This window comes from Narcine bancroftii, chromosome 9 (assembly GCF_036971445.1).
Source record: "Narcine bancroftii isolate sNarBan1 chromosome 9, sNarBan1.hap1, whole genome shotgun sequence".
In the NCBI taxonomy this organism is placed as follows: Eukaryota; Metazoa; Chordata; class Chondrichthyes; order Torpediniformes; family Narcinidae; genus Narcine; species Narcine bancroftii.
The window spans coordinates 103,683,210-103,709,691 of record NC_091477.1 but is presented as its reverse complement, the minus strand read 5'-3'; the positions used below and the strand labels follow the sequence as shown (position 1 = coordinate 103,709,691).

The following is a 26,482-nucleotide window of genomic DNA, read 5'->3' as shown; positions in this document are numbered from 1 at the left end:
TGTATTCCCAGATCCCTCTGATCCTCCGCACTCCTCAAAGCCCTACTATTTGTCCTTCCAAAATGCAACACCTTATCCTTGTTTGCATTAAGCTCCATCTGCCATTTCTCACTGGGACCAATCAATTTGGCTACTCTTCTAATTTTTGGGAATCTTGGAAAAGAGTAGAGTAATTTCTTGAACTATTTCTCCTATCCTCTTAATGAAAATTGTTCTGTGAGGAATTATCCCCTTCTGCAATTTTAAGTCAAAATTCTGATTTTTAAAGCAGAACAAATCGAGTTGGAAATTAAATGTTTCAGCTCATTTTTTTGAACTTTTGAAATATCCTAGGATGCAACTCTACCTGTGCACCATCTTCCTCTGCTTTTTGTATCAACAGCAACTCTCCTGCTTGATTTCAACTTTTTGCTGCTTTCTCTCTTGACTTTACTGCAGTGCTTCCTTAAATCTCCAGTCTCCCTTTTTTATTTTTGTAAAATGCTGAGGAGGAAAATGTATAATTAGAATGAAAATTGTATTTTATGCAAACCAAATGAACATTATTTCTACAACATTAGGATCCTGCTGAAGAAAAAATATTCCTTCAATTTTGTATATTCTTCTGTACTGTATTTTCAAATAAAAACAAGCAATTCTCATTTTGATTCTGTACATTCTTGCTATGGGCAAGAGCATTATTTCCACGTTAATGCTCCATGGGTTTCAAATAAATCTTCATTAAAACATAAAGCACAAAAAAGCTTTGTTACATTTAATTATATTAATGTGAAATGTGGTTTTAGCTTTTCAGATTTTTGTTCATTCTTATTTTGGATAATGAAAAAAATTACTTGAAGAAATAATTTTCTTATGGTGGAAAGGTTGGGGACAGTCAAATGAGAATATGGGAACATGTGGAAATTCCAGGTTGTACAATGAATATATAAAAAAAAATAGGAGTTGACCATTCAGTTTCAAATCTACTCTGACATTCAACATTTCATAGCCCAACTATCTTGAACACCATTTTGTGGTCCTATTTCCTTTTCTCTAACTTCCTTTTAATACCCAGCAATCTTTCCTTCTCTGTTCTAAATCTAATCTCTGACATTGTCTTGGCAACCATTTGGAGTAGAGAATTCTGACGATTCAGCACCTTGAGAGTGTAGAAATTTTCTTTCCAGTCTTAAATGGTCCACTGTTCAGTTAGCTTGTCTACGTTTCCCCTTTTAGCCTCTTTCTCGCTATCATTTTTTGTACTGCTGCAACATTATTTTTATTGGCAAATTGTGCTATATTTCATCGCTCGCAACTGGATTGTTGATATTGATTATGAATAGTTGAGGTCCAAGAACTGATTCTAGCAGCCACTTGCTAGTGCAACTAGCTCTTGCTTATTCCTAATCTTAATTTTCTTTCTGATTACCAACTTTCAATCTGCACTAATGTATAACCAACCCCTAATTCTATGTGCTTTAATTTGTTTGCCAATTCTGGAATTCACAGAAAGCCTAAAAATGTTAGTAACTACATGCTCTTTTGCCTTAATCTATTGGTGTTATTTAGGAATGTACTTGGTACAATCGATTAATCAAACATGATTTTCCTTCTTTTTATCTCCTTATTTCTGTGCTTGTTTGCAGGTTGCAGTGAGAATAATATTGCTTTTCAATCCCTTTCCTAGCTTTCTCAAATCTGCTTGTCAGACCTTGCATGCTTTTTCCTCTGAGTGAAATGAAAATTTTGCGCGTTTTCTATTGTATATATGTGTGTGTATATATATATATATATATATATATATACAATATAAAACTATAATTGCAAAGGTTGGACCAGTGGGACAAAAGAATATGGCAAAAAAGCAGAATAATTGGGTATGAAGTGGGAAAGTGGAAATGTTGAAAATCAAGCAAGGTTCTGGATTATTCTTGCATTTGACATTTTTACCTGCTTCCAATTGATATAAAATGTTTAAACAATTCATCTGTGCATAATTTAAAAAGCATGCATGCAAAATAGAGTTGGTGTGCATCTTGTCAACGAGGAGAAAACTTTATGAAATTTTCATATTTCTTTCCACTTGTAGGTCCATGAACACCTTTCTGATCATCTTCCTGGAAATTCTTGTGATAGAAGCAGTGATTAGTACTATCTTGAAATATAGTTGGTGCCACGAGTCTCCATATAATGAAAGAACTATACAGGAAAAAAATAGCAGCAGAGTGAGTATGGGTACATTTAAATATCATCTTTTTGGACCTTGCTCCCAAGATGGGTCTTCATGAACCTTTATTAACATAGGGCAATATGTACAGCAGGAGCAAGTTAGTAGAAGACATAATGAGTTTAAGTCCGTCATCTTGATGGCTTCAGTGAAAATGACAGTGATAGCTTGGTCGTTAGTCTCTGATCCTGCATAACTGAACATAATTTGTTTACTGCGGCTCAACCATTGAGGTTTGAGTAACTTTCCTTCTAGAGGGTAACAGACTAAATTAAAAAACTGTTCAATAGTTTTTAAAATTGGGTCTGTTCCACAGGAAGTTTTTTTTGAAACTAAGATGCAATAATATGACACAAAAGATTAAAAGCGATAGGGTGGCTAAACCAGAAATTTCAGACCAATGTTTCAGATGTGGCATTGTGACAGGAACCTTTGTGCATACAACCTGAACATGTACCAAGGTGAGACCCTTCTGGGTGGAACTAAGCCAAGCCCTAGAAAAAAAAATCATAGGTAAAGAATTCCCACTGGACCCAGAGCTACTTCTATTGGGAAATTTGATGGCTTAAGGTGAATTCCAAATTCCAAATCCAATTTGTAATGATCACATTGGCAGTGGCCAGGAAGTGCATAGCGGTTACCTGGAAATCTGACTCTCACTTGGGCATTGTGCACTAGAATCCAGAAATGCAAATTTGTGTTCCCCTGGAGAAAATTACCTACAAGTTAAGAGAAAAATAAAACATTTTTCTTAAAATTTTTAAATTTTCATATTTAAATTTCATAGGTGCACAGTTATAGTGTGGATCTGTGTATCTTACTGCCCTGCCTTCCCCATCTATCCTTCCACTGAGTCAGGGGCGGGTGGGGGTCCCATTCCATCCAATCAAGTAAAGTCAAGAAAAATGTATCAGACTAGGTGCCGGCTGTCAGGCCGTGACAAATCCCTGATGTGTTCCCTACCTTTGTTGTGAGTATCTTGAATTCTGTATGTAATTGTGGTCTGTTTAGAGTTTAGGGAGAGCGGGGAGGGGGAGGAATGGCTCAAACTCCACACAAATTTTGTATGTAACGGATAACTATAATTTGTGATTCATTACTGGAAATTATTTGCGTTTGAAAATCTATAAATAAAATATTCAATTGAAAAAATGATGGAGTAATGATGCAGCCTTTGACACTAGTTTTTTGTGAGAATGGTTCTGTTCTAGACTCATTGATTAATATCACCTATTTGTATGCTATCATGAATTGTAAAAATGGAGATGCATTTCTGTACACAGCAAATTGATGTAGTCAAAACATTTGAAATCAAAAATCACAATATATTGAGTTGCTGCTTTTTGTTTTTTGGAGTTGTCACAAGGTGAAGATAATGTTGACTGTGCCTTTATTTGGAATGAATCCACACAGTTATTCAATCGGTAGTTCTTCAGCCACTGGGAAGACAGGTTTTCCTTGTGGCAGATAACACAAAGTTTCCTCTGTAGTTACTACATTAAGACTTGACTCCTTTCGAGCAGAATGTCTCCTGGAATAAAATCCCCTTCCCTGGATGAGGGGACCGAATAAAGTTCTTCATGTGGCTTTAGGATTTCAGCAGGGAGATTGCCTGCTTCTGAAGTCTTTTATTTTTCAGATAAAATTGCCTCAATTTCTTGGTCAGGAGTGGTGTTAAGGCTGGCGCAGAAAGGATGTGTTAGGGTGCTCACATCAATGTCAAAACTAATTTTGAGATGTTCTTTCAAGGCTGTTGACTGCCTTTCTATCTCTAGTTAGTTAACCCCTGTTGGGCCATGGATAAGTTTTAAAGTGCTCAAGAGCCTGGGACTGTCTTGACTGTTGGTGATCTTGTGCTCCTTCTGCCTTCCATCTTTACTGCAGGCCTCTAGTTTTTCATTGGACCTCTGCCTTCAGGTTTCTATGGAGTTGTTTTTCCTTGAGCCATGGTGGTAAACAGGAATAACACATTAGTTAACTAGCTCTTAAATCTCCTGGTCATTTCTAGTCCCGGTGGTTCCGGACAAGCCACGATAAGTGCTAATTATGCTGGAATTCAGCATAGTCAATGTACAGAGGACTCTCTGTGGCTCATGTCAACAAGTTGAAAAGTTGTCTTTAAGAACAACTACCTGCATAGGCTTCTTGAGAGCATCAACATTGATTTTAGCATTGAACCTGTGTTTTGTGCCTAGGTTAATGTAGATGAGGGGAGATTTGGCAGGGTTCAGTTGTTAGTGCTGAGAATAGCGCAAATAATGATGATATCCTCATAGACCCTTTGTTGGAAGATCCTCATGGGCCCTTTGTTGGAAGATCCTCATGGGCCCTTTGTTGGAAGATCCTCATGGGCCCTTTGTTGGAAGATCCTCATGGGCCCTTTGTTGGAAGATCCTCATGGGCCCTTTGTTGGAAGATCCTCATGGGCCCTTTGTTGGAAGATCCTCATGGGCCCTTTGTTGGAAGATCCTCATGGGCCCTTTGTTGGAAGATCCTCATGGGCCCTTTGTTGGAAGATCCTCATGGGCCCTTTGTTGGAAGATCCTCATGGGCCCTTTGTTGGAAGATCCTCATGGGCCCTTTGTTGGAAGATCCTCATGGGCCCTTTGTTGGAAGATCCTCATGGGCCCTTTGTTGGAAGATCCTCATGGGCCCTTTGTTGGAAGATCCTCATGGGCCCTTTGTTGGAAGATCCTCATGGGCCCTTTGTTGGAAGATCCTCATGGGCCCTTTGTTGGAAGATCCTCATGGGCCCTTTGTTGGAAGATCCTCATGGGCCCTTTGTTGGAAGATCCTCATGGGCCCTTTGTTGGAAGATCCTCATGGGCCCTTTGTTGGAAGATCCTCATGGGCCCTTTGTTGGAAGATCCTCATGGGCCCTTTGTTGGAAGATCCTCATGGGCCCTTTGTTGGAAGATCCTCATGGGCCCTTTGTTGGAAGATCCTCATGGGCCCTTTGTTGGAAGATCCTCATGGGCCCTTTGTTGGAAGATCCTCATGGGCCCTTTGTTGGAAGATCCTCATGGGCCCTTTGTTGGAAGATCCTCATGGGCCCTTTGTTGGAAGATCCTCATGGGCCCTTTGTTGGAAGATCCTCATGGGCCCTTTGTTGGAAGATCCTCATGGGCCCTTTGTTGGAAGATCCTCATGGGCCCTTTGTTGGAAGATCCTCATGGGCCCTTTGTTGGAAGATCCTCATGGGCCCTTTGTTGGAAGATCCTCATGGGCCCTTTGTTGGAAGATCCTCATGGGCCCTTTGTTGGAAGATCCTCATGGGCCCTTTGTTGGAAGATCCTCATGGGCCCTTTGTTGGAAGATCCTCATGGGCCCTTTGTTGGAAGATCCTCATGGGCCCTTTGTTGGAAGATCCTCATGGGCCCTTTGTTGGAAGATCCTCATGGGCCCTTTGTTGGAAGATCCTCATGGGCCCTTTGTTGGAAGATCCTCATGGGCCCTTTGTTGGAAGATCCTCATGGGCCCTTTGTTGGAAGATCCTCATGGGCCCTTTGTTGGAAGATCCTCATGGGCCCTTTGTTGGAAGATCCTCATGGGCCCTTTGTTGGAAGATCCTCATGGGCCCTTTGTTGGAAGATCCTCATGGGCCCTTTGTTGGAAGATCCTCATGGGCCCTTTGTTGGAAGATCCTCATGGGCCCTTTGTTGGAAGATCCTCATGGGCCCTTTGTTGGAAGATCCTCATGGGCCCTTTGTTGGAAGATCCTCATGGGCCCTTTGTTGGAAGATCCTCATGGGCCCTTTGTTGGAAGATCCTCATGGGCCCTTTGTTGGAAGATCCTCATGGGCCCTTTGTTGGAAGATCCTCATGGGCCCTTTGTTGGAAGATCCTCATGGGCCCTTTGTTGGAAGATCCTCATGGGCCCTTTGTTGGAAGATCCTCATGGGCCCTTTGTTGGAAGATCCTCATGGGCCCTTTGTTGGAAGATCCTCATGGGCCCTTTGTTGGAAGATCCTCATGGGCCCTTTGTTGGAAGATCCTCATGGGCCCTTTGTTGGAAGATCCTCATGGGCCCTTTGTTGGAAGATCCTCATGGGCCCTTTGTTGGAAGATCCTCATGGGCCCTTTGTTGGAAGATCCTCATGGGCCCTTTGTTGGAAGATCCTCATGGGCCCTTTGTTGGAAGATCCTCATGGGCCCTTTGTTGGAAGATCCTCATGGGCCCTTTGTTGGAAGATCCTCATGGGCCCTTTGTTGGAAGATCCTCATGGGCCCTTTGTTGGAAGATCCTCATGGGCCCTTTGTTGGAAGATCCTCATGGGCCCTTTGTTGGAAGATCCTCATGGGCCCTTTGTTGGAAGATCCTCATGGGCCCTTTGTTGGAAGATCCTCATGGGCCCTTTGTTGGAAGATCCTCATGGGCCCTTTGTTGGAAGATCCTCATGGGCCCTTTGTTGGAAGATCCTCATGGGCCCTTTGTTGGAAGATCCTCATGGGCCCTTTGTTGGAAGATCCTCATGGGCCCTTTGTTGGAAGATCCTCATGGGCCCTTTGTTGGAAGATCCTCATGGGCCCTTTGTTGGAAGATCCTCATGGGCCCTTTGTTGGAAGATCCTCATGGGCCCTTTGTTGGAAGATCCTCATGGGCCCTTTGTTGGAAGATCCTCATGGGCCCTTTGTTGGAAGATCCTCATGGGCCCTTTGTTGGAAGATCCTCATGGGCCCTTTGTTGGAAGATCCTCATGGGCCCTTTGTTGGAAGATCCTCATGGGCCCTTTGTTGGAAGATCCTCATGGGCCCTTTGTTGGAAGATCCTCATGGGCCCTTTGTTGGAAGATCCTCATGGGCCCTTTGTTGGAAGATCCTCATGGGCCCTTTGTTGGAAGATCCTCATGGGCCCTTTGTTGGAAGATCCTCATGGGCCCTTTGTTGGAAGATCCTCATGGGCCCTTTGTTGGAAGATCCTCATGGGCCCTTTGTTGGAAGATCCTCATGGGCCCTTTGTTGGAAGATCCTCATGGGCCCTTTGTTGGAAGATCCTCATGGGCCCTTTGTTGGAAGATCCTCATGGGCCCTTTGTTGGAAGATCCTCATGGGCCCTTTGTTGGAAGATCCTCATGGGCCCTTTGTTGGAAGATCCTCATGGGCCCTTTGTTGGAAGATCCTCATGGGCCCTTTGTTGGAAGATCCTCATGGGCCCTTTGTTGGAAGATCCTCATGGGCCCTTTGTTGGAAGATCCTCATGGGCCCTTTGTTGGAAGATCCTCATGGGCCCTTTGTTGGAAGATCCTCATGGGCCCTTTGTTGGAAGATCCTCATGGGCCCTTTGTTGGAAGATCCTCATGGGCCCTTTGTTGGAAGATCCTCATGGGCCCTTTGTTGGAAGATCCTCATGGGCCCTTTGTTGGAAGATCCTCATGGGCCCTTTGTTGGAAGATCCTCATGGGCCCTTTGTTGGAAGATCCTCATGGGCCCTTTGTTGGAAGATCCTCATGGGCCCTTTGTTGGAAGATCCTCATGGGCCCTTTGTTGGAAGATCCTCATGGGCCCTTTGTTGGAAGATCCTCATGGGCCCTTTGTTGGAAGATCCTCATGGGCCCTTTGTTGGAAGATCCTCATGGGCCCTTTGTTGGAAGATCCTCATGGGCCCTTTGTTGGAAGATCCTCATGGGCCCTTTGTTGGAAGATCCTCATGGGCCCTTTGTTGGAAGATCCTCATGGGCCCTTTGTTGGAAGATCCTCATGGGCCCTTTGTTGGAAGATCCTCATGGGCCCTTTGTTGGAAGATCCTCATGGGCCCTTTGTTGGAAGATCCTCATGGGCCCTTTGTTGGAAGATCCTCATGGGCCCTTTGTTGGAAGATCCTCATGGGCCCTTTGTTGGAAGATCCTCATGGGCCCTTTGTTGGAAGATCCTCATGGGCCCTTTGTTGGAAGATCCTCATGGGCCCTTTGTTGGAAGATCCTCATGGGCCCTTTGTTGGAAGATCCTCATGGGCCCTTTGTTGGAAGATCCTCATGGGCCCTTTGTTGGAAGATCCTCATGGGCCCTTTGTTGGAAGATGATACAATCTAGCAAATATTAATACCTGAATGTGACCTGTTATGCTGTGGTCTTGTACTTTTTCTTCTAACAGAACATTGTTGTTGTGACAGTGCCATGCTCCAAGCTTTTTGTCAGGAAGATGATCCTATTAGAATTAACTGTTCCTACTCCCCCTTTGCCAATCATGATTTTCCAGAATTGTGTAGTGGGCTCCAATAGTGTAACCATCAATTAGATTTTCCAGATGGCCGCTGCAGGCTAGTCATGCTAACCACCTTCTATATTGGCTATTTACTCTCTGCTGGGAACAACATTTCAGAAAGAAGGCTGAAAGCGGGGCTCTGTGTGCAGCTAAGTGCGGGACTGGGAAAATGAACAAAAGTTGAGCTAAGAGTGGGGCTAGTTTATGGTTTCAGTGTGGGTGGAGTGAGGCCAAGCATGTATCTGGAAGGTGTGCCAACGTGTTATTTGCCGAGTGAGGTTCTATTTGACGAACAAGGTTCGGTTCACCTTGGTTGTGAAGCATTGTCACTGTGGAGTTGGACCATTTCTCATTAGTTTTGAAGATGGCTTGCTGGAGGCAAGGTACAAGATCATGGTGGGAAAAATGGTGCAGAACTAATGTTGGTTATTTATTGCCGGCCTTTGCTGAAATTGGTTGGTGTTGTGGCTTGCACATCATGAAGCAAATGAAAGATAGAGGCAAATTTCCATGAGCAGCTGAAATTAAAGAATGCAGTGAATAGTTGCTGCTGTGATTGCATGGAAAGGTAAGTTGTGGGATATAGTTTCAGAATACAGTTCTATTTATTTGAGCTGATAGTGAAGAAGTTTCTTTTGTGGGCTGTGAACTTTGGCATTCTCTATTTTAGAGAACCCTGGACATTAGACAATTGAATACATTCAAGACTATGATTTTCACTATAATGGAATAATGGGTAGGAAACAAAACTAATGTCGAGATCAGATCAGCAATGATCTTATTGAATGATGGTGCCGACTCGAATAACTTAGTTACTTGCAAGATAGTTTTCTGGAAAAGAGATATACAGGAAGGTTTTAGCAGATGATGCAAGAGTTCTGTTGGATAATGATCAGAGATGGTCATTTTTGGTTGTGATGAGGATGTTTTGTCCAAAGCTCATCTCTATAAAATATACTATGAAGGGTATGCGTGGTCTGTTAATTTCTAGTTTCCTAGGGTTTTTTTGGGACAAAATTTGAATAAGCAATCTTGTGGTTTAAGAATCAAACAAAGAAAATATTGACTCCTGCCAAACTTTACATATTCAGTATGTTATGAACCTGGGTCTGAAAGGCAAAATGTGGAATAAACCTCATCTGTAATATTGTGAAGAATTTGATTGTTTTTGGTAGCTTAATGATTAACCATGTAGTTTACAATACAGATAAAACTGCCACTGAGCAAATACAAAGTGAAGAACAAATATATATTCAAAATGTTTTGAGAGAATCGAGCATGCTAGTATTAATCATAAAAATGGTAGATTCTTTTAATATAATGACAAAATTGTTTTCTTTGTAGATTTTGACAGCTATATCTGATTTCTTGGCTTTCATGGTACTATACAATTATATCATTCCAATCTCACTTTATGTCACTGTTGAGATGCAAAAATTCCTAGGATCCTTTTTCATTGTATGGGATCTTGATTTGTACCATGAAGATTCAGGTCAGCGGGCACAAGTTAACACCTCTGATCTTAATGAAGAACTTGGTCAGGTGAGAATTTCTATTCTTCGCTATCTTTGAATAGTAAGTTTAAATCTTGGAGAATATTTTAATGACTTTAGAAACATACTGGTAATTTGTGTTTGATAGACCTTTTAGGCTGAAAGAATAAATGCAATAAGTTTTTATTGAATTGAAAGGAACAGTTGCAAATTCATGCAATGTATGAAAACTGTTTAATCAAATAATTTTATAAACTCCTGTAATTATTTTCTGTGCTCTCCAACCACCCTTGCCCGACCAAGTCCTTCTCCTGACACTGCCACTCCTCACCTTCTCCAAACCAGGCAGTTGAGACCATTTGTTACCTGATTAAGATGGGGAAGCTCTGGGAAATGGCCATTGCAATCTTTCATTGTGCTTTAAATAAAGGATACAAAATCTCAGGAGTATGTATAATGATTTTATTTATCTATTTATTTAGGTGGAATATGTGTTAACAGACAAAACTGGAACACTGACTGAAAATGAAATGAAATTCAGGGAATGCTCTATTAATGGCTTAAAGTACAAATATATCAATGGCAGTTTGGTCCCTGAAGGAGTGACTGGAGAGCTTAGCAGAGATGCTTTTGTAAGTTTCAATTATGTTAGCTCTGAGCTATTTCAACCTGTTCGCTTTTGGATATATTTTGGGTCTTTTCACAGTGACAAATTTTTCCTTCAGTGGACATTTTGAATCCAGTGTAAGTGTCTTCCAATAGATGAGCTTTGGACCAATTGTAATTTTTTCCCCTCAAAAAATGGAACTATGAAATAAAAGCCAAAATGATGGAAAAGCTAAGCTGATCAGAAAGTAACAAATGAAGAAAGGAAGAGTTAATTTTCCATATTGGCTATTCATCAGTTTTGAAAATATTTTAATTTGCACATGTATGGAAAGATGGAAGATGAGCATTGAGTTGATGGATGCTGTCCCTCAAAAATGTCCATAATGTTCTTAATACCCTGGATATAGGCCAGAACAAAAGGGTCTTGTTTTCAGTAACTCCACCAGACCTCTAAGCATAGTCCAATGATTCTCTTTCATTTAGTCTCTCTTCACCTTGGTTTCCTGATATTGAACCTATTTATTTGGCCAAGTATCCCATTCTGCTTTGTGGCTAAAAGTGTAGCATATATATTTAAGACTGATGCACGTGCATTAGTTTCACACTTAAATAATTCTAGGCAAACCTAATTAACATAAAATAAAAATATTAAAGGTTAATACTTCAGGAAAGTATAAAGCTTACTTTCCCTTAATGATGCCAAATATAAAATTAAATGTTTATTTTTTTCCTGTAATTTGTATTGGAAATTTTAAATATTAAATTTTTGAAAATTTTAAATTAATTATTTTTAAATTTTCCTTGCAACATGACATGCTAATAGAGTCATGCTAACTGCTATGCTAACAGTGCAGCCCTGGACTGAGGGGCTTAACGTGGTAACCTAATTATTCTGGTCACTTTGTCATTAAAAATTAGAAAATTTTTGCTTAAATACAAAATCTGAACTTTTTTTATTGGTGCTTATATATGTTTTTTATTCATCCCAGTTCTTGCCTCTTTCACTATTTCACACCCCCCCCCCCCCTCCTCAAACTTTCATTCTTCACCCACATGGCCATTCTTCCAGCATAAATCTAGAAAAGGATTTTTGGCAGCCTATTTAGTAAAGCAAAATGTAATGTCTGCTCAGAGCTGACAAATGTAAAATTGCTTTAGTTTTGATTGTTGTTGGTTGAAAATAAGGTATAGGTTTCCTGTTTAATATTATCTTTTCCTAATCTGTCCTTCAGGTAATTGTAGCAGTATTGAATGAAATTATCTTATTTTGAACAGAGATCAAACCTCTGGTGCTTTGCATTAGCTCTAGCTTTGTTCCTGGTACTTTGATATAAATTGGCTCGTGAGGTTTGATTAGGTGAAATGAAGCAGTCCGATGAGTGTTAATGTTTGAAGACTTTGTATCCTAATGCTTGTATGAATGTTTCAATTGCATTTTAATAGGTTTGTATTTAATTTTTCAGACTGATGAAGAGGTAATGTTCTTGAAGGCAATATCCCTGTGCCACACGGTGCATATTAGTGATTTGGAAGAGACCCATAGACCTAAATTGAGGCATGCAGTTGCTGATTTATCAAAAGTACAATATTATGCTGCCTCACCAGATGAGAAGGCTTTGGTAGAAGCTGCTAGAAGGCAAGTATAAATCTTATTTGACATTTCAATACAGTACTGTTCTAGTTATGAAAAGTTCTGAGAAATTTAAGTTAGTTTCCTTGTCTATCTTTCTACTATTTGTCCTTTCTCCTTTTTTTATTGCTTTTCCCAAGATTTAGGCATATTTTAAAATTGAACAGGCAGAAAGTGTTTACTGAAATGTTGTCAACAATATTGGATTGTACAGTTTTTATATTTAGATCCAATTCATTTATTTTCACAAATATTTCATGCACCTTTCAAAACATTCAAGGGTTGTTGGGGTATCTGGGCACCACGGGCTTGTGGACTGAAAGGGCCTGTTACCATGCTATATGTCTAAATTTAAAAATGTATCTAAATTTTTAAAATTTAAACTATTTTTTGACACTGCTTCTTATTTGCCAATGCTTCAGATTGGGATGAGTTCTCCATTTGCAACCAAGAGCCACCACTTTCTCCTTACAGATAGATCACACAGTAGTAAAGGAGTTGCTGAATTATTTTCTGGTGGTCTTTTTTTTCAACCATTTTTTTGTGTTTACTGGGAAAATTTTTAAGCCTAGCAATGAAAATAATTTTATGACTGTCTGCCTCATACAAACTGTGGGTCACCTCCAGATTACAAATCTTGTAGTCAGCCTCTCAAGTTGAATTGCTTGTACTTCTGTGGAAAGATCTTAGTTCTGTAATGTGCACATTAAAACTTGAACAGGTTCCTGTTCATTCTGCAAATTAGTTCAAATCCAGAGGGAATCTTGTCAAGAGCATTGCTGCAAGCTAGATCAAGAAGATTGGTGCAATAAAATGCCCTTGCTTCTCCTCAATCTTCACCAGTTGATTAGACTTGTATGTCATTATGTCACAGATGTAGAATGGCAACAGTTTTCTGAGGAAAATCAAATTTAAGAAAGTTGTTCCATTTTTGACTCCCATTGGTGGCCTTTGTCAAAGGCTTCTGTGAGATCAAATGCAAGACCGTGTACTTAACAGCTGCTTGTGCATTAAACAATATGATGTACTTGATTCTAAAATAATTCTTTTGCGATTAGTTAAACTCCAACTTGTAAACTTTTATTGTAACATGAATGTTTTTAATAAAAAAATATCTTCAGTAGTGGACTATCATGTTCCTGAATGTTTTTGTTGTTAGATTTTTTAAATTAATTTTGTTTTTCCTCAGACACATTATTTTCTGGGCATTCACTTTTCTTTTGCTCTACATGGCTATTTAGTCTAATTTAGTTTGGTCTAAATTTTAATCTAAAATAGACAATTAATGTTGGTATCTGATTTGTTTGGGGAAATATTTTGGCCTATTTGATTATTTTTCCTCCAACATCTGCAAATATTTTATCCTTTAATTTTTCACTTTATTTAATAAGCAGTAGCTTTCTCAGAAATATTATTTTACATGTAGTGTACACAGTTCTCTATCACACAACAGTTGGGGGACATCCTACTGAGGCAATAATATTTTGGAATCAAAGTGCTGGTTTTGCCTACTACCATATGCCTCATGGACTTTCCACCAAATTTTATTTCCACTTATCAAATGTTAATGGATGATTTATTTAACTCTAGTACCAGCTTTAGGACAAATTGTAATGAATGCACCACCACAATCTTGAAGAAATTAATGTGATACAGATGGAGATCATATCGGTGATAGCATGGTTATATGTATTCTGTACCTAATGTATAGAGCACCTAATAGCCTGAATACGCCTAGGATTGTCTGATCTTGGAAGCTAAGCAGGCAGAACACTAGTCAGTACTTGGAGTGGAGACCACCTAGCAAGACCAAGTGCTGTAGGTTTCTGCGAGGGGCGCTGGTCAAAGTGGTGACACTCTGCCTTGCGGAGGTCGAAAGTTAAAGAATTTCATGTATGTTACGTTCTAAATGTAGTATTACATGACAATAATGGAACCTTACTACAATCAAACCAGTGGGGAAATTGGATTTCTTTAATATTAACAAAATTACTGCAGTATTTTTTTCTAGTCTGAAGAAAGCAGTGTCATTATACATGTAATTCTCTTTGTATAAAATAAACTTGATTAGGAGTTTCTTGGAAGATTAGCTTGCTGAGCTATGAGATTAATATGGTTCTGTTGCTTTTAGTTTATGTTTCTAATGGGGCTCCTCACATACCCTTGCATTGTTTTCTATTAAAACCATTGTGCATGGTTACCATTATTAGAAGTTTATTTTTTCTTCCTTTAGGATTGGAGTTGCATTTGCAGGATCTGATGAAAAAAATGTAATACTTAACACATTTGGAAAGACTGAAAGGTATACAAAACTTTTGGTTTTAATTTGTTGTTTCAAATTGTTATAGGAAATTGTAATAGATTTTAAATTGTGGTGTATCAAACTTGAAACAAATTTTCCTCTTTCCATTTATCTCCTGAATACATGTATAAATCCACTGGTGTCACATGCTCATACAGTCCTGCTCTTCATGGACATCCCTTGTCAAATGTCTGTTTCGGCACATTACCGTTCCCAATCCTGTCTGGACAGACACAAGTGATTGGACTGCATTCAAGTGATTTTTTTTTACTCTCGCAAAGTAGTTCCAAGTTTAATGAAGTGCACTCCTGACACTATCGTTAATGGCACTGGATTTCTCATTAAAGAACCCTGAAATAAGATGGTGCTTTTAATTCCATTTCACCAAGCCAAGATTACTTTGCTAATAAAATATAACACTACAGTGTTGCAACATGGACTCAATATTTTCTATAATAGCCATAAAATTTATATGTACTTAAGGCCCAGAATAAAGTTTCATATGCATTGTGAAACTGTTGTAATTTCAGTGAAAAGTTTTTTTTAAAAATTGATATAGAGTTTGACTAGCATGGGATAAAAGCAGAACTGATGACTTTTAAGAACAAGTCTCCAGCTAGCAGTTTACAAATTCCTTACTATCCATGTTACTTTTTTTTTGCTTTCTCCCTTTCTGCAGATACAAACTTCTTGATGTTTTGGAGTTTGATGCAGATCGCAGGCGAATGAGTGTCATTGTTGAAACACCAGAAGGTAAACCGGTGTTACATTTTAACTGATGAATTTGAACACCTAAAAATGCTTCTTTTTAATGTACACAAAATGCAAGTCAATGCCTACATATTTAATTATTATTATTATTATTTCAGAAAATACTAGAAATACTCAGCAGATTAGGCGGAGAGAGATGTAACATTTCAGATCACTACCAAACTGTGTTAGGAGATGACAACATTTAATGGCTTTGAATCCTCTCTGATTAAATTTAATTTAATTTCCAGTCTGCTTGAAAACTGAATGTATAAATATTGGTCAGATACGGATTTCAATATAAATATATTTTAACAGAAAAAAAAATCCTAATCTCTATTTATATTTTCTAGACCTTTTCTAAAGTTTGCACGTGCCATATCATGTTAATGAATAAGTATAGATCGGCAAAGGATTTTCATTGAAATATTGATTCTTTCATTGAGAGGTATCAACATCTGATTTGTTTTCAGGAAAAATGGTAATGTTCACTAAAGGGGCAGAATCCTCCATCATTCCATTGGCAAGAACAGGAGCAATAGCTATAATGAATGCACATGTAGATGAACTTGCTATGGTGAGTCTTGCATCTTTTTGTGGAATGGTGGATTGAGAAATTGGGTTCTGCAGCTAATATACAAGACTTTAAGCTACCTCCTAATACTCAAATGGGAGCTGCATTTTATGATCTTAGTAATAGTTTTTGTGTGGAATTAATGAGTATTGTTGGTATGCAGAAGACACTGATTTTTCTGCCAAATTTTGACTGTAGAACTGTGGTTATCAATGTCCTTTTCACTTATAATCCGTTATACCAGCTGCTAATATGTACTCTGACAAGATTACACCTGTGGGTTTCCTCCTAACTCTTTGACCCAGCCACTATCCTAGTCCCTGCATGTTTTAGGCCCATTATACAACCAAACCCAAGTGCATCATCCATCAGGGTTGGTGGTTGAATTAATAGCTGCATAAGCAAGGCAATGTTATAGTATCTCTCCATCTTCACTGTTTTCTCTTCCTCCAATGAAAGTTCCCATTCTTGGTTATCTGAAGAAAAATGGAGCAAGGTTTAAGATATGCTGAGGGGAGAGGAGAAAAATAGTATGTACTTAAACATTTGCAACTTCTGAGTCAGGAAAGTTTGCGACGGGAGGAAATATTTGGACAGGTGAGTATAGATTAGCTATGCTTGCTGCTGTCTTCCCCATCCAGGTTAAAGCATGCAAATGTGCTTGTTCTCTGTTGCCTTTGGGATTCCCTCTCCACTGCACTTTAATTACAGGGAAATGTTAACTGCAAGTTGTGATGCTATTTGAATAATGTAGTTTTCATGATTGTAGAGCCATGAATGGAGAGTTTGAGTCTTGTCATGGTGCTGAACGTGAAAGGATGATGTAATGCATGTGCACTAACAGGTTGAGTACTGTTAGTTGTTGGGAAGGTATTGCAGATGTTATAGTTTGAGCAGTGGATATTTATTGTCTGTTGGTAACATGGCTTTTGAAGTTTGTTAAATGTCTGCACTGATATTTAATCCAAAGCAGTAATGCAATTCTTCAGCTAGGAATGGAAAAATATCCAGCTATTGCTCAAAGTATCACAGCCAAATAGGAGTAGGCTGCCTTAAAATAGTGCTAAATTAGGGCACATATTAATGCATGTAGGGCATTGATGCATGCAAGAATTTTGAAAAAGCTCCCATAATACCAATTTAGCATGTTTGCAATGCAAAAAATTGATTATTTGAATGTTATCACACCTTTTAGAGGTGAACCAATTTTCTCCCTGATGTCTCTAGATTAGCCATTCTCAACCCTTTTTTTTTGGCTGCAGCCCCCTTGGCTATGGCTTAAAGTTTATGGCCCCCCCCTGTGAAGCAGTCAAGTTTAGTTGGTTTCTTCTGTACTTCTATCCCACTGATGACATCAAAAAGCATTTTTTTTTAAATTGTGATTTCAATTCATAGTCCCTAAGAGGGGCCGTGTGGCTTCTGTTGAGAATAGTTGCTCTTGATATTCTTGTGCTCCAAATGTCTTAATGGGTTCATTGTATCGTATATGTTGAACGTTTAGTGGGTGGGAAGGAGGGAGGGAAGGGAGGGGGAAAAAGGGGGAGAAAATGACACTGTATATTCAAGAGGGAAAGGTTTGTGTATATTTTGGTTAATATGGTTCATAGTGTGAAAATGTTTTAAAAAATTTAAAAATTAAGTAAATAGTAGCCCAACTATTACTTTTTCAGACACCTTTACAAAATTGTTAAATTTGTTTGTTTCTTTATTAAACTGAATAGGCTTCCAAGTTGTGCACAAAGATGAATCTTTTTGGTCACTTCTCCATTTTATTCTCTTCATTATAGCTTACCACAGAAATGTAGGGCCAAAATTAATTCTAGAGGTAAGCTAAATGCACTTACTACTAATCTATTAAGTAGAGATGTAGGTTCATAAGGAAGACATCAGAAGCAATAGTTTTGACTTGTCAATAAAGTCATTCCATTCCTACATGTCAAGGTATTTCCCAGTGCAGATCAGTGTACTCCATAATATCACCATGTAGACCAGCTGTAGAAACATGTACAATTAGGACATTTAAAAGACTTTTAAACTAGTACTTGGATCAGAAAAGTTTAGTGGGTTATGGGCCAAAGTTGGGTAAACGGGACTAGTTTGCATGAACAGGTTGGACCAAAGGGCTTGTTTCCATGCCGTATAGCTCTGTGATGTCAGAACATATTGAAGCCATGCCTGAAAAAAGGCAGATGACGAGATAATGCCATGATCCTTTGCCAGTTAATAAACAGCAAATGGATGGCTCTGAACTGCAGGAATTTTTAAAACTTAAAAATGAGTGGAACAAATACTTTTTTCAAAATTAATAAATTAAAGAAAAGACTTGAGCATGGTTCAAAAACATAAAGCATTTCAGTGATCTGAAATTAATTAAACTAAGTATTCACCAGTTACTTGCCCTTCACTCTCAGCTACCTCTTTTCTGACAAAAGAAGTACTTGTGCTGGGGAATCACAGAAAATTTGCACTCCACTACTGAACATAATTACATATCCAACAGGGGAATATTGTCAGCAAAACCCCAGAGACCAAAAAGTTCTAGACTTCTGTGCTATTCCAGATATCCCAATTACAGTAGCAGCTCATAATACCAGAGGCTGATGCGTTAATTGGCGTTTCACTGATTTGAATATAATCTTGCACCCCAGTATTTGCTCAAATAGCAACCCATAATCTTCCAGGGTCTATATTTACTCTCTTCACTAGTGTAAGAGCTACAGAGCAGGTAAGCACATGAAAGGACACAATGTTTATTAGTATTTTTAACCTTTACGTGAAGGTGAAAGTTGAAATAAGTAACTTAATGGTTGGTATAGTTTTGCTCTACCCACTGACCAATAGTAATGTGATTTGCATGAGTGAATTATTTCTTAGGCAAGAGCAGCTCAGGAAAATTAAGCAGGTGTGTGAATATTTCTTTAAAATGAAGAGAGAGGAAGTAGTTTTCTGTTCAATGCCCTAATGTTTCAAGAGTGATTCATTGCTAAGATTTTTTTTAAAATTTGTTTTACCACAGGAATGTCATGTTTGGTTAGCAGTTATTTATTGCGCTAATCAATGTATGGTGTGATGTGTCAATGGATGATTTTTTTGTTTACTCAATTTGGATTGGTAACAGGACCTCCCACATGAGGCATTTCAGTGAGAAACAGAGTTAAGATACCTCTGTCTTGCTTCAACTTCATCCCTTCTATTCATTTAGCCACCTCAATGTACAATTTAGACTTTATGCCCTCAAAGTGAGTTTTAAAATTGATATCTGTGGGCACATGCTAGTTGCATAAACTAGGAACCCTTTGTACAACTAATGTAGGCCCACCAGAAATAAATGAAGACAACCTAAATTATTTCATTTTGGACTGTTAATATTCTTCAGACAAGAATTATTCAATTTGTTTGACCCAAATTTAAACCTAGGTTCCAGTAAAGGTTTACTGCTCCAAATATTAATGCAATTAACATTTCATTTTTGCTTTACACAATTAATGATATTTAATATTCAAGGATCTTGGAAAAAATTTTCAAGAATTAGTTTTGAGAAAAGTGAATTCTAAAAATGTTGCAAACCATGATTTTTTTTTTTAAGTGTTTATTTCAGAATTTAAGCATGAATTCATTTAAGTTTTGATGATTAGTTACAATATAGGCCATTCAACCAATCAACCCCATGCCAATTCTCTACCAGAAATGCTTGCTTACTGCACCCTGGCCTCTTTACCTTGCAAATTTTGCCTTGCCATAAAATTATCCAATGTGCTCTGGAAGGTCACAATTTCTTCTCACAGATGTGGTGAATCTCAGAAATTTTATATCCGATGGTTGGGTGGCCAGATCATTGCAGGTATTTGAAGAGGAGATAGATACATTTGTGAAATATCAGGGTAATTAGCACCAAGGAACTGGCATGGAAGAGAGGTTGACTCCTGAAACCTATCAGCTGAGATTCTATTGCATGTTGGATGGGTTTTGCGGTGGAGGGAATGCATCATTTTGCATTTCTTCACAATATATTATGTCATGATGTCATTATGTCATATCATATGATTCTTCAGATGTGTCATGGAAAGTGTGCTGACTGGCTACATCAAGGTCTGGTATGAGGACACCAATGCTTTTGAACAGAAAGCCCTGCAAAAGGACACATCCCAATCAGTCACAGGCAAAACTCTTCCCACCTTTGAGAACATCTACACATCTGTGCACATCCCAATAAGTCACAGGCAAAACTCTCCCCACCTTTGAGAGCATTTACACATCTGTGCTGTTAGAGAGCAACAGCCATCATCAAGGATCACACCATCCAGGACATGCTCCGTTCTTGCTGCTGCCATCAGGAAATACATACAAGTGCCACAAGACTCATTCCACAAGGTTCAGGAATGGTTGCTACCCCTTAACCATCAGACTCCATCAGAGACTCATTTAATGATTCTTTAGTCAGTATTTATTACTGAATATCCTTCTGCATTTGCACAGTCAGTTTGTTTGCATTTTTTTTCCAATACAGTACTTTTTGAATAGTTTACTGCATGGGCCGCAGAAAAAAGAATCTCAGGGTTATATGTGATATCATTTACTCTGTCAATAAATTGGAACATTTGTAATACTTCCATTCTATCAATTTCTAATGTATCTACTGACTCAGTTATCTTCATTTATTTTGGATATAGCCTCCCCTCAAAGACAGATGAAAAATACTCATTTAGTACTTTGGCATCCCATTAAGCCCACTCCTCCTCATGCAAGTAAAACATGAAAGTCTACAGATGCTGTGATGTAGTTAAAAGCACACAAATGTTGAAAGACATCAGCGGGTTTCACAGCATCCTCTCCATATAACTCTTTTATTACTTGTATACTGATGAAAATCCTCCAGTTTTTAAAATATATTTTTCAGCTAACATTTTCACATACACTGTCATAGGAAATTATAGACCAGTACAGGCTCTTTGACCCTCAATGATGTGGCAACCTAAATATTCCGACCATAAAGGGTACTAAGCACTTTCTACCTGAAGTGCCAGTTGATGAAGTAGACAAAGATGATGAGGTCAAACAATAATCATGGCTTTTATTAGCAGAAACTAACGGTACAATAATGAAAGACAATAGGTGCATATACAGTTATACCCAAGGAGAGTGTCCTTAACAGGAGAGATAATACACAGCCAATGTTAGTACAGCAAGGCTCACCAGAGGGGAGACAGGCAGCTTGGTAGACATTCACCACACTACCTCAACCCTCTTTTTTTTTCATCAATGTGCCTGTCTAGGAATCTCTAAAATGCCCTTAATGTTTCAGCCTCCACCATCATCCCTGGCAAGGCATTCCATGCACCCAAAACTGTTTATTTTTAAAAAAAATCCCAGATTTCTCCCTTAAGCTTCCTTCCCTTCACTTTGTAGAGATGTCCCTGGTATTAGCTATCCCTGCCCTGGAAAAAAGGTGCTGGCTGTCCACCTTATCTATGTCTCTCTGAATCTTGTCGAGCTCTATTAAGTCTCCTCTCATCCTTCACTCCAAAGAGAGAAAAGTCCCAACTCTGCTAACTTTATCTTATAAGACCCATTTTCTATTCCAGGAAACATCCTGGTAAATTTCCTCTGCACCCTCTCTATGGCTTTTACATCCTTCCCTTAATGAGGTAACCAGAACTGAGCACAATACTCAATGTGATTTGTAGAGTTGCAACATAACCTTGACTCCTGAACTCAATCCCTCTGTTAATGAAGGCCTTCTTAACTATCCTATCAACCTGCGCAGCAACCTTAAGAGATCTATGGATTTGTACCCCAAGTCCCTCTGTCCCTCCACACTGTTAAGTATCCTACCATTAACCCTGTATTCTGCCTTCTGGTTTGACCTTCCATAAAGCATCACCTCACACTTATTCAGATTGAACTTCATCTGCCACTTTTCCACCCATCTCTGTATCCTGTCTATATTCTTTTAGAACCTATGACAACCTTCAGCAATATCCACGCCTTCTCCAACCTTTGTACCATTCACAAACATACTGATTATTCCTTCCCCTTCTTTATCTAGATCATTTCTAAAAAGCACAAGAGCAGGGGTTCCAGAACAGATCCCTGTGGAACTCCAATAGTCACTGACCTCCAGGCAAAATACTTTGTTCACAATTTCTCTGCTTTCTATGTGCAATATTTAATCCACACAGCCAAGATTTTGTGGATCTCACATCTCTCATGGGAGACCTTGTCAAATGCCTTACTTAAATCCATATAGTCCACATCTCCACCCTACTTTCATCAATTTCTTTTGTTATCTCGTCAAAAATCTCAATTAGACTCGTAAGGCACGGCCTTCCATTCGCAAAGCTAAGCGGACTGACCTTGAGTAGACTGTACTTCTCCAAATGCTCATAAATCCTATCCTTAAGAATCCTCTCCAGTAGTTTGCACACCACTGATGTAAGACTCACCAGCCTATAATTCCCAGGATTTTCCCTATTATCTTTTTTAAACAAGGGCATTACATTTGTCATTCTCCAATCCTCTGGCACCTCTTGGCCTCTCTGACTCTAATGTTCAATTCTGATCTGATTCTTTTATAATTATCTTGGTTCTGGCTGGTGTTGACAACATTACACATGTCATAGGCACACTTTATGATCATCAGTTCCTCTATCTCTTAAATCTTTCATGGAATTCTGGATTTTTTTTTTGTTCTTCCTTTTAATTATTAGGAATCTGCACCAGATTACTACTCCTTTTCTCTAGTAAACTTAATTTTAAGACCCAAAGGAATAGGAGCAGAAGTAGGCTTTACGGCCCATCGGGTCTGCTCCACCATTCCATAGAACATTACAGCACCGTACAGGCCCTTTTTCCCTTTATTGTGCTGACCCATATATTCCTTAAAAGAAAATATTAATCCCTCCACTTTTACTCCATCCAGGTACCTGTCCAAAATTCTCTTAAATCTTTCTAATATTTCAGCCTCCATAACCATTATGAGCTGATCCACTCAGCCCCACTCCCCTGCCTTCTCCCCATAACCTTTGATGCCTTGATTATTTAGATATCTATCAATTTTTGCCTTAAATGCCCCTGTGATAGCACATTCCAGAGAATCATCATTCTGATTAAAGAAATTCCTCTGCATTTTTATTTTAAAAGGGATCCTTTAATCCTGAAGTTGTATCCTCTCGTCCTAGACTTCCCTACCATGCGAAGAAGCATCTTTGCCACATCTTCTCTGTCCAGATCTTTCAAGATTTGAAATGCTTCTGAGGTCTCCCTTTGTTCTTCTGAACACTAAGGAATACATACCAAGAGCTGTCAGACATTCATCATATTGTGTGATCTTTATTTCCTTAATGTTCCCCAACCTTGAACTACCTCATTTCCTTAGAACCAAATCTTCTATTATTGGACAAGAAGCATAGAAAATTCTCCTGACAAATTGTAGAAACTCTAGCCTTTGACTGATTGTTTGCTTCCATGTGAAAGTTAAAAAGTATGGGTTCAACCCTTATTCAGAGGCTTAAGGATATAATAATCTGACTTTGAAGTAAACTATTAATAGTACGGAAAATCAGCCAGTGTCACATATTCAAATGAGCATAAAATATCAAGTTAAATGGGAATGTCTGCAGACACTAGGGTTGTAGTGCAATACACAAAAGTGCTAAAGAAACTCAGCAGGTCACTCAGCATCTACAGTATAGGAAGTTGAAGGAAACCAATATTTCAGGCCTGATCCCTTTTTCAAGGTACCAAGAGTTTCTCCAGCAAGTTTGTGTATAAAGTACACCAAGCTGTTGGAAAAGTCTCGACCAAGCTGTCCAACTATTTCTGGTCAAGCATGTTGCTGCTGTTATATCCAATATGTTTCCCTGATTTACAACAAAATATATTTTTAAACACTGATTTGCAAATCTTTAGAACAATTTGAAAATGCTACATAAATAGTAAGCCGTCTTTTTTTTTTCTAGAAAGGATTACGGACACTCTGCATAGCTTGCAAATTTCTTTCCAAGCAAGAGTATCAAGAGATAGAGGCTCAGCTACTTGCGGCCAGGACATCTCTGCAACAACGTGAACAAGTAGTTGCGGAGGCTTTCAATTTTATTGAGAAAGACCTCCATCTGCTGGGAATTACTGGAATAGAGGACAAGTATGTTTATGTTCTGACATTCTTGTTGGTCAATTAAATTTTTATTATAATTTGATATTATTAGAATGAATTCTGTAGATTAAGATTTTGTACAGGTGCACTCCTTCTTCCGATGGTTCAACTCATAATTTTTCAAAGTTACACTGGTTCAAATCCGTACTTTTGAATTCTGATCTGTTCTCGTGCTTGCTATATGCGGTACGCCACTCTCTCGTGATGCTGGGCAATGGCAATTAATTTTAGTTCAATGCTTCAAACATTCTTCTTGCCCAGTGTGCTTTCATCTGTGTACGTTAATGATTTTTTTCAGTGTGGAATAAAGGTATTTAAAATTCAATGATAAGGTGGGGTATTCTTTTTCAACTTGCGATGGGTTTGACAGAATGCAACCCCTTCGTAAGTTGAGGAGAACCTGTACAATACTTCAGACTCTTCTGTAACTTTTTTTTTTGCACCATCAATACTTGTTTATTGAATTCAAAGGTCCACCAACACACATAAGTGCATAAGATACTGAACTTAGATTTTGTACACTTTCCAGATATTTTTGTTGGACTTCCTATATGTGCAATGTGAAGATAAAAAAAAAACAATGGCCATTTTAAGGATATTAGTTGCCACATATTGCCAGAGAAATTATATCACATTTTGTGCTAACCAACAACTTCTCACATTGTTTTTAAACATGATCTGTTACCGTGTATCACAAAGGGGGTTTGCTGTTAAGAATTTAGTGTTCTTTCCCCATACTGCTGTGATAGTATCTCTTGTTGGGGAAAAAATGGAGATGATCCTTAAAATTTCTCCAAGAAGGAAGGTTGTAGAGAGAATGGTGGGAAAAAAATTGTAGGAGGCACTAGAGCGATTTGATATGCTTAAAGTAAAGAGAGTTTGGACCCAATCTGTCCTAGGTTCTGAGGATGGCAAGAAACTTGGCATAATCTTCCAATTTTTCAACATTCAAGATGCCTGACAACTGGAGTGAAAACATAACATTTTCTAAAAGAGGTGTAAGGATGTGACAGGCAACTGTAGATAAATTTACAGTTGTGAGAAGCTTTTTGAACTGTATTTTGAGTGAGCAGTAATAATTATTGAAATGAGTTTGGGATGATAAAAGAAAATAACGAGTGGGTTTGACACCCCCCCCCCCCCCTGACTAATATCAAGGTTACTTGAAGGCCTGCAGCAGCATGACCCAAAAAAATCTTATCAATAAGGGTTAATGCAACTTGAATGACCACTTCATTATCTGTGACAGACTAATTGATGACATCACTTCCTGCTTATTTCTTACAAAGATGAAGCTATTTCATTGTAAATAGTCTATTATGTTTTTGAATTGATATTAGTCATGTGTGACAATTGAACTCAATAACATAATTTTAATTGAAAAATTCACTGTTTTAAAATTAATATTTTGATTCCTTTAAAATGCAATATTTTTACAAACATTATTAACATTATCTTGATGTTTAAAAGCATTACAATTTGAACAATAATATTTTTAATACAACTCAATTTTATGGCCCCATTCAATAAAACCATAAATAGCACATTGTAAAATTCTGTTGCTCCCTTAATGATGAGCTTTAGATCTTATATCCATGAAATCTGGGCATTTTGAAATAATCAATCTTATTTTTCAAATCTAAAATGCATGAGCCTGGGAATATTTGTGGTGTGAATTGTGTTGAATGAAAAATATTGATTATAGAATCAGTTTAATCATTCAGAAAATTTATTCACATGATAGGTAAAGAATTCCCAAAATGCTTTCTTTTATTCATGCAGAATACCAATTAATTACTCATTATTGAATCCATTTGTAGTTCAAATTAGTCTATGTATTTCCTCACTTCCACTTCCTGAAAATTTATCTCTTGCCATAAAATGCTTACTTTGTGTTTCTAAACTTGAGCCAGATTCCTTTCAACCAGAAAGATATGATATGAAACATCAAGTCTATACTGATTTGGCTCCTAGCAGAGAAATCTAATCAGTGACAATTCTCCCATTCTTTATCCCAGTGCCCTGCAAATTATTTTTCATTGTGCTTATTCAGTTCACTTTTAAATGCCCTGATTGATTCAATTTCTAATATATCAATCAATCAGCACCTCTGCCCTTAAAATGCTTTCTTCATATCTCCCTTGTATATTTCCCCCCATTGCTACATCTGTATCCCTCAGTCTCTTGAATCATTTGATAATAGAAGCATATTCTTTCTATTTATCTCTCTAAAACATTTTTCTATCAAATCTCCACTTACTTAGTAGTTGAAATCCCTCATCCCTGGAACCATTTTTGTAAATCTTTTCTGTACTTTCTCTGAGACATATCCTTGCCAAAGTGATCTGATCCTGAAATTATGGTTAACTTTCTTTACAGAGTAGAATGTTTTTACAGGCGTACAAGGATCCAAACAACTTATGTTTTGTGACTCAAATGCCCTGATTTGTCTGAACCCTAGATAATCCTTGTATATCTTTCCTATGTCAAGATAAAAGTTAGGAGTGGTACTGCACTACATTATTTCTGAGACCTGCTGGATTTAAGTGTTAATCTTCATGTGT

At 38.3% G+C, this 26,482-nt stretch overlaps 1 protein-coding gene across 9 annotated transcripts in view; it reads left to right on the top strand.

The window, feature by feature from the left end:
* Positions 1 to 26,482, top strand: part of atp11b (ATPase phospholipid transporting 11B) — a 117,230-nt gene that overhangs the window by 29,016 nt on the left and 61,732 nt on the right. For all 9 annotated transcript variants that reach the window (XM_069897107.1, XM_069897103.1, XM_069897101.1 and 6 more), the window contains 8 exons: positions 2,069 to 2,204; positions 9,753 to 9,950; positions 10,384 to 10,533; positions 11,974 to 12,146; positions 14,374 to 14,442; positions 15,122 to 15,195; positions 15,666 to 15,769; positions 23,725 to 23,906. In XM_069897107.1, coding sequence (XP_069753208.1) covers positions 2,069 to 2,204; positions 9,753 to 9,950; positions 10,384 to 10,533; positions 11,974 to 12,146; positions 14,374 to 14,442; positions 15,122 to 15,195; positions 15,666 to 15,769; positions 23,725 to 23,906 — 1,086 coding nt within the window. The remainder of the gene's footprint in view (positions 1 to 2,068; positions 2,205 to 9,752; positions 9,951 to 10,383; positions 10,534 to 11,973; positions 12,147 to 14,373; positions 14,443 to 15,121; positions 15,196 to 15,665; positions 15,770 to 23,724; positions 23,907 to 26,482) is intronic.